The sequence below is a fragment of the Geospiza fortis genome, unplaced genomic scaffold (genome assembly GCF_000277835.1).
Source record: "Geospiza fortis unplaced genomic scaffold, GeoFor_1.0 scaffold15, whole genome shotgun sequence".
NCBI classification, from domain to species: Eukaryota; Metazoa; Chordata; class Aves; order Passeriformes; family Thraupidae; genus Geospiza; species Geospiza fortis.
In genome coordinates, this window is record NW_005054778.1 from 7284 (window position 1) to 15728 (window position 8445).

The 8445-nt window shown below is 52.3% G+C and overlaps 2 protein-coding genes across 2 annotated transcripts in view; both read right to left on the reverse strand.

Annotated features, from left to right (window-relative positions):
* TUFT1 (tuftelin 1) overlaps nucleotides 1-5810 on the reverse strand; it is an 8497-nt gene extending 2687 nt beyond the window's left edge. Inside the window, exons 1-9 of the mRNA XM_031065435.1 lie at nucleotides 5727-5810; nucleotides 4090-4200; nucleotides 3059-3160; nucleotides 2659-2733; nucleotides 2069-2176; nucleotides 1497-1556; nucleotides 1014-1094; nucleotides 665-772; nucleotides 52-146 (exon numbers count right to left, since the gene is read on the reverse strand). Of these exons, the coding sequence (XP_030921295.1) occupies nucleotides 52-146; nucleotides 665-772; nucleotides 1014-1094; nucleotides 1497-1556; nucleotides 2069-2176; nucleotides 2659-2733; nucleotides 3059-3160; nucleotides 4090-4200; nucleotides 5727-5768 (782 nt within the window). The 5' untranslated portion in view covers nucleotides 5769-5810. The remainder of the gene's footprint in view (nucleotides 1-51; nucleotides 147-664; nucleotides 773-1013; nucleotides 1095-1496; nucleotides 1557-2068; nucleotides 2177-2658; nucleotides 2734-3058; nucleotides 3161-4089; nucleotides 4201-5726) is intronic.
* A 1087-nt stretch (nucleotides 5811-6897) lies between these two features.
* Nucleotides 6898-8445, reverse strand: part of LOC115949119 (cingulin-like) — a 12014-nt gene continuing 10466 nt past the window's right edge. Inside the window, 4 exon segments of the mRNA XM_031065436.1 lie at nucleotides 6898-7339; nucleotides 7403-7529; nucleotides 7768-7931; nucleotides 8355-8445. The exon segment at nucleotides 8355-8445 is cut by the window's right edge and continues 17 nt beyond it. Coding sequence (XP_030921296.1) covers nucleotides 7412-7529; nucleotides 7768-7931; nucleotides 8355-8445 — 373 coding nt within the window. The 3' untranslated portion in view covers nucleotides 6898-7339; nucleotides 7403-7411.

The window sequence follows — 8445 nt, forward strand, 5'->3', positions numbered from 1 at the left end:
TCCCATTCCCGGATTCCCACACTCCCGGAATTCCCATTCCCGGATTCGCACCGCTCCTGCTGCGCTGCTCTCTCCCCTTCCGCCTTCCGCAGCCGCTCCAGCTCCGCCTGCCCCGACTCCATCCGCGCCAGCAGATCCCGGTGATCCTGCGGATCGGGGAGCGGGATACGGGATAAAAACGGGATAATAACGGGAGAATGGGATACGGGATAACGGGATAATAATGGGACAATGGGATACGGGATAACGGGATAATAATGGGACAATGGGATACGGGATAACGGGATAATAATGGGACAACGAGATATGGGATAACGGGATAATAACGTGAGAATGGGATACGGGATAAAAACGGGATAATAACGGGATAATGGGATACGGGATAAAAACGGGATAATAACGGGATAATGGGATACGGGATAAAAACGGGATAATAACGGGACAATGGGATACGGGATAACAGGATAATAACGGGACAATGGTATACGGGATAACGGGATAATAACGGGACAATGGGATATTGGGATACAGGGATAACGGGATAGCAAGATATCAAGAATGGGGTGGGATATTGGGAATGGCCTCCGACTCATCCCAATCCCAAATCCACTCATCCCAGCGCTGGTTCCTGATCCCAAAGCCCCCGATCCCGATCCCAAATCACCTTTTCCATGCCTGCCAGGAGCCTCTGGAGCTGCTCCACCTCTGTCTCCGCTCGGCTGCGGGCAGAATCCGCCCGCTCCGCGTCCTCCTGGCACCGCAGCAGCGCCCTCTGCAATGGGAAACCCGGGAATTCCGGGAATTCCGGCTCTCCCAGGATCCCAGGACACATTCCAGGACTTTCCTCGGCAGGAGGATTTTCCTGGAGATCCCTCAAAAAACCCCAGCATCTCCTCTAAAATTCCAGAACCTGGACAAAATCGCCCCTAAAATTCCAGAACTCGGGCAAAGTTCTCCTCCAAGACGGCTGAATTTGGGCGAAATTCCGGGTTTTTTGGGAATTCCAGGCTCACCTCGAGGCCGCTGCGCTCCAGCTGGTGCCGCTTTTCCACCTCCTGGAGCCTCCACAGGAGCCGCGGGGCCTCGGGGTCCTCCTGCGGGAACGGCCCCAAAAGGCCCCGGTGTCCCCCACACATCCCAAAACCCCCAAATTTTGTGTTTTCCAAGAGCTCGAAAATTCCCCAAATTTGGTGTTTCCAAGATGTCAAAAATTCCCACGCTTTTGAGTTTTCCCAGAGGTCGAGAATCCGAAATTTTTAATTTTCCAAGAGCTCAAAATTTCACGAAATTTGGGATTTTTAGCTAAAAACTGAACCTCCCAAATCCCAATTAAAACTTGGAATTTCAGGACTCAAAATTTGGTGGAAAACACCAAATAATTCCCAAATTAACCCCAACTATTCCCCATTTTTGGGTGGAAAACGGGTTTCTTAAACGTTTTCCCCCTGACCCAAATCCTGTCCTGGAAAATTCCAGAATTATTTTCTGTTCCCTACCGGATTATCCTGGGAATTTCCCCGGCAGGAGCAGCTCTGGTTCCGCTTCTCCAGCACCACCTGGGATCCAGGGAAATAAGGGGGGAAATCAGGATTTATCCCAAATTTCTCTAATTCCCCAATTCCCTTTTCCCAAATTTCAATGGATGTACTCCAAATTTAAATCCATTTATTCCTAAATTTCTATGGATTTATGCTCATTTTCCCCCCTTTTTTTTTATTTCCAGGACCTGCTCCTACTTCCCAATTTGGGGCAAAATTTGGGAATTTTGGCAAAATAGCAACTCCAAAATTCCAGGATCATCCCTGGGAGCTGTGAAATCCCTCGAGAAAATCCCAAATTTCACATTTTTCACCCAAAAAAGTATTTTCCTGTTTTCCCTACCAAACATCGGAAATTTTCCCTTTCACCACCCCAAAAACGAGAATTCCTCCCTTTTTCCCTGAAAAAAATGGGAATTTTCCCACTGGAATAATTGGGATTATCCCCTTTTCTCCACCCAAAATCCCTCTGGGATTTTCCAGGGGAAAATTCCACTTTTTTTTTGTTTTGTAATTCCCTAATTTTTTACCTCGGAGCTCTCCTGGAATTCCCGGAATTCCCGGAATTCCAGAAATTCCGTCCGGGTCTGGAGTTTGGTGCTCAAATCTTCACGGAGTTTTTTGAGGGCACTCCCGGCCTGGGAAAAAAAAGGGAAAAATTGGGGTTTTCTTGGGATGTGGGAATTTCCAGGGAATTGGGAGGGGGGAAAAAAGGTTAAAAAGTCCAAGTAGAAATGGGGAAAAAATCCAATGAAAGGAAAATAAATGAAAATAAAATTCGGAAATCTGGGGAACTTTTTGGGAATTTTGGGATAATTCAGGGAAAATTTGGGGGAATTTTGTGGGAATTTCAGGGGAATTCGGAGACATTTTTGCGGAATTTTGAGTGAATCTGGGGGGAATCTGTGGAAATTTTGAGGTAAATTTGGGGAAATTTTGAGAGGAATTTTTTGGGAGTTTTGGGGGAATTTGGGCCGAGATTTGGAGAATTTTGGGAGGATTTTTTGGGAATTTCATGTAAACTCAGGGACTTTTGTGAGAGAATCAGGGAATTTTACAGGAAGCTGCGGAAATTTCGCAGAATTTTTCAGGGAATTTTGTGGAATTTTGGGAATCTCACCTCCTGGATGTGCCGGACTTCGCTCTTGAGTTGCGTCACCGGCTCCTCGTGGTCGGCACGAGCCTTGAGGTAAACCTGGAACGGGAACGGGAATGAAACGGGATTGGAAACGCCCCAAACCCCTCCGGGAATTCCAACTGATCCAGAGGGGTTAGGGCAAGGCTTCCCAAAATTTCCCGGAATTTTTTGTCCCTGAATTTTCCTGTTAAATTTCCATTTTCCAGGGTTTGTTTCGGGAGGGGTTTCCCCACCTGTGTTGTTCCCAAGGAGTGGAATTCCCTGAGATCCACAAGGAATTCTCGAAATTCCACCTGGAGCCCCTCAAATCCACACCAAATCCCCAAAAAAATCCGCGTTTTATCCCTGAAATTCCGCGCAGGAATCCCAGGATTTGGGGCACCTTGATGATCTCCTCATCGCCGTCCTTGGATTTGACGCACTCCGAGGCCAAGGAATTCCCGTCAGATCTCTTGGCCACCATGGCAAAGGCTCTGCCCACCGGCTTCGGGGGAAAACACAGCGATTTCAGGAAAAAAATCCCCAGGAAACGCCCAGCATTGGGATCTCCACCCTCAGGGTGGTGGCCGGGTGGGAATTGTCCCGAAAATCCCAGATTTGGAGGGAAAATTCCAGGATTTTCATGGAAAAACCCAGGATTCACAGCTGTTTCCTGCTGCAGATAAATCTGGGAAAACCATGATCCCGTTCTCTCTCCCAAAATGATTCCAAAAATCCTGGATTTTACCACAAAAGCCAAGACTTCCCCCAAAATCCTGAATTTTCATCCCCAAAATCCCAGAATTATCCCAAAATTCCCATTTTCCTCTCCCAAATTCCTGGTTTTACCCCCCCGAACTCCCAAATTTCCCCCCAAGACCCCAATTTCCCCCCAAAATTTCCAGATTTTCCCCCCAAATTCCCAGAAAAATCCCAAATTTCACTTTCTCCCCCCCGAAGTCCTGAATTTCCTCCCAGAATTACCCCCAAAATTCCCATTTTCCTCCCAAAACCCACAGTTTTCCCCAAAATTCCCATAAAAATCCCAGATTTCCCATTCCCCCAACCCTGAATTTTCACCACAATTCCCCAAAAAACTCCCAGAATGATCCCAAAACCCACATTTTTCCTCCCCAAAATTCCCCTTTCCCCCCCCCCCCACCCCCCCAACTCTCACCACACAAGCTCAGGATAAACTGGGAAGAAACCCAGTAAAAATCCGGTAAAAAATTTGGGATAAATCCAGAAAGAATCTGGGATCAACCGGGAAGAAATCCGAGATAAATTTGGGATAAATCCGGGAAAAATCTGGGGAAAATCCCATCCTTCCCGGATTTCTCCGCCGGGATCGGGAATGAGAAAGGGAAGGAAAAGAGACACCGGATCCGGATTTTTTTGGGGGGGGGGGGGTTTTCCAAAAATTCCAGGCCTCACCTCTGGATTCCAGGCAGATTTGGGGCCCCCTCCAGAATCTTCCAGGGATCCGGGGGAGTTTTCAGGGCTGGGAAATTCTGGGAATTTCGTGGGGCGCCTCATGCTCAGCTCCTGCTGGGAAAAGTCTGCCCTGAACTGGAAAATTCCCAAAATTCCCAAATTTTCATTCCCAAGGAGTTTTCCAGCCCAACCCCAAGGGGACTTTTGGGGGGAATTCACTGGGAATGGGAATTTTGGGAATCGCAAAACTCCTGGGATGGGGAATCCCAAAATCCCAACCCCATCCCAGAATCCCCAAGGCAAGTTTTCCCATTTTTCCAAGGTTTTTTCCCATCATTCCAAAGGATTTTTTGGGAAAAGCTTGGAAGGATGGGGAGGGAACTCCAAAAATCCTGGAATGGGGAATCCCAAAAATTCCAGGAGTGGAGATCCCAAAAAAACCCCGGGAATTTGGGAGTTCCCAGCGATCCCAAATTGTTCCTTAAAAGGCTGGGAATGAGGAATTTCCCTCTGGAAAACTGGGAAAAGCAGCCTGGAATCCCGGGAAAAATCCCAGCGTTCCCCAAATCCATAAAAAAAAAACTGGGATCGTTGGGATTTGAGACACAAAATTCCCAAATTCCCTGGGATTTGGGGCGGGGTTGGATTTTTGGGAATGCACCAGCCCCGCCCCAAGGCCCGGCTGGGAAAAGCGGGAAAAAAACCCGGGAAAAAAAATTGGGAAAATTCCTCAAATCCCAGCTGGAAAATTCCAGGATGGCCCCACCCCCTGGGGTTCGGAATTCCCAAAACAATCGTGATTTCGGGAGGGCATCTTGGGGAGAGATTCCCGGGAATTCCATTGGAAAACGGAGCCGGGAAGATCCCGAAAATCCCGGGTGGGTTTGGGGTTGGAACGTGGGAAAAAGGGATTTGGGATCGCCCAAAAAATCATCCCGGAAATTCCGGGAATGACAGAAAGGAGGGACCCGGGAATTTTGGGGAGGGGGGTCCCGGGGATTTTAGGGAAAGGATCCCGAGGGAATTATGGGAAGGATTTAGGAATTTTGGGAGGGGTCCCGGAAATTCCAAGGGGGTTTGGGATCCCCCAAAAGTCGTTCCAGGAGGGGGAAAAAAATCCCGGGAATTGCGGGAATTCCGGGAATGAGGAAAATGAGGGACGCAGGAATTTTGGGGAGGGGTCCAGGGGATTTTAGAGAAGGGATTCGAGAATTTTGGGAAGGATTTGGGAATTTTGGGAATGAGGTCCCAGGAATTCCAAAGGGATTTGGCATCCTCCAAACTCCTCCCAGGAGGGCGGGAAGAGCCCGAGAGTTCCGGGAGTGGGGAAAGGAGAGGCCCGGCAATTTTGGGAAGGGGATCCAGGAATTTCGGGAAAGGGTCCCGAAGTTTTTAGGGAAGCGATCCAGGAATTTTGGGAAGGATCTGGGAATTTGGGGCGGGATCCTGGGAACGCCAAAGGGATCCCCAAACGGCGGAAAAAAAACCCCGGGAGTTCCGGGAAGAGCCGAAGGAAAGGAATTTTCCCGGGGATTTTTGCGGAAGATGCAGGAACTTTTTGGGAATGCCGCAGGAATTTGGGGGGGATTTTTGGGGCAGGGTTTCGGAATGCGGGGAAGGGTCCCGGGGGTCCTTACCGGGGATTCCGGGAGCGCGGCCCAGCCCGGGAGTCCGTTCATGGCCCCGCCGCCACTTCCGCCTCACCTGAGCCAGGTGGCCACGCCCACTCCGGCCACGCCCCCCGGGGTTTGGCTGTTGTTCGCGGCGTCTGGCCACGCCCCCTCTGGGTCCTGCCCATGTTTGGGGACGGCTAAATTTGGTAATGAGGCAATGTGGGCACGCCCACAACGTGGAGGCCACGCCCACAAGGGGGAAGTTGGGAGAATTGGGGAAAAAAGGGGGAGAATTGGGAAAAAAGGGGGGAAAAGCTGCTGGGAAAGTCGGGATACAATTGAGGGAAAATCGGGATAAAAGTTGGCAAAAAATGGGGGAAACTGGGATAAAACTGGGGGGAAACTGGGGCAAAGCTTTGCCAAGCCGTGCCCAAGGTGACCCGAGCCGTGCCGGGCTGTGCCAGTGTCACACCCGGGTGTGCCCCAGCCGTGCCAATGTCACACCCGCGTGTCCCCAGCGGTGCCAAGGCCCCGCCCTGGCCGTGCCCTGCCAAGGCCGGAGCCGTGCCAAGCCAGGCCCGGGCGTGTCCCAAAGCCGTGCCAGGCGCTGTCCCCACCCCCCGGTGCCACCGCGGTGTCCTCCGGGGGTGTGCCCAGCTGGGGACACCCTGGGGACATCCCCGGCGACGGTGGCACAGCGGAATCCCAGGCAATCCCGGGGGATTTCAGGGAATTCCAGAAAACCGCGGAGATCGGGATTTCCCGGGACATTTCAGGGATTGGGAATTCCGGCCGCGCTGTCCCCGGGATGTCCCCAAGGCTCGGGGGAAACTGAGGCACGGAGGGGTGGGGACAGCGCGGGACCGGTCGGGCCGGTCCGGGGGCACCTCCGAGGGCAGCGGGCACGGTCCTGGCTCCAGGGCCACCCGCGGGGGACATCCCGGTGTCACCTGCGCGGGGCGGGCCCCGGGCGCGGCCCTGCGGGGGTGGTGGCACAGGGACACCGGGGGACAGAGGTGGCACCTGAGAATTCCTGAAAATTCCCACCCAGAATTCCTAAATACCACCCAGAATTCCCACCGAGAATTCCCCAAAATTCCCAAGAATTTCCCACGCAGAATTCCTAAAAATTCCTGAACATTCCCACCTAGAATTCCCATCCAGAATTCCCAAAAATTCCAGACCCTGCTGCCCTTAAACCACTGGATTTTATTCCCAACATCTTCGGGAGCACGTGGGAATAAAAATTCCTGGAATGGGGAAATCCCAGGGTTCCCCCAAAGTGTCCTCAGGAGATGGGAAATCTCTGAAAATCCCCGGAAATTCTGGGAAATCCCTGGAAATCCCAGGATTCCCACAGGGGTCCCAGCTGGTTTTCCTTCATGTCCTCGCTTTGGGAAGCTTTTCCTATGGAGCAGCTGCAGCCCGGGGCTGATCCCGGCCGGAATTCCAGGGCTGATCCCGATCCCAGCTCCGGAATTCCCGGGAATCAGCAGGAGGGGGCTGATCCCGGGGATGAGCCCGGAACCGGACCCAGGATGGGACCGATCCTGGAACCGGTCCCCGCCTCAGTGATGACGATGATGATGACAGTGATGATGCCGGTGACTCCGGCATTCCCGGCATTCCCGGCATTCCCGGCATTCCCTCCCAGCTCAGCAGGAGCTGGCCCGCAGGTTTTCCCGGCATTCCCGGCATTCCCTCCCAGCTCAGCAGGAGCTGGCCTGCAGGTTGGCCTCGCTCAGGAGGGAGGCGATGGCTGCGGATCCGAATTCCTCATCCGAGCTCAGCCGCTCGTCTTGCAGCGCCGAGTCCACAGCGCGGCGCCTGCGGGGGAAAATTCCGGCCTTTCCCATGGAATTCCCGGCCTCTCCCGTGGAATTCCCGGCCTTTTCCGAACCAGAATTCCCTTACCAGGCCTCCTTTTCCGTGGATTTAGATCCTTTCCCATGAATTTAGGACTTTTTCCTCGGGATTTGGGGTTTTCCCATGGACTGGGGACCTTTCCACGGGTTTAGGGACCTTTCCCATGGATTCTGGAATTTTCCAGCTGGGAATTCCTTACCAGGCCTCCTTTTCCATGGATTTCAGGCGCCGCTGGAGCTGCTCGTTGAGCTCCTGCTGCTCCTCCAGCTCCCGCTGGGATTTTTTCCGGGCATTTTCCAAGCGCTCGATTTCCTCCTCGGATTCGTCCACCTGGCGCTTCAGGGCCTTCACCCGCAGGCTCAGCTGGGAATTCCCGGGATTCAGGGTCAGATTTGGGATTTGGGAATTATGGGAGACTCCTGGGGTGCCCAGGCCTGGCCCTGGCCTCGGAATTTTAAGGATTTCAGAGCTTTTTTTAGGGATCTTAAAGGAATTTTTAAGGATTTTTGGGGGTTTTTTTCCGTCCCAAATCACTCCGGGAATTCCTGGGTTGGGATTTTGGGGATTTTCAGGATCCAAGCTCCATTTTTTCCATGGATTCCCCACCCCTGAGATGGTGGGAATGTCACTGGCCTCGGATTTTTATGGAATTTTTAAAGACCTTTGGGATCTTCACCCGCCCAAACCATTTTAGGATTCCCTGCCACGGCTCAGATGGGATTTTCGGGATAAATCCTGGATCCTAGCCCAGGTTTTTCCATGGAATTCCAGGAATTCCAGCCCCACCTGGTCCCTTTGGTTGCTGCTGCTCTGCCGCTCCTCGTCCAGCTGCAGCGACAATTCCTTGATTTTCCCATCCAGCTTCCGGTTGGACGAG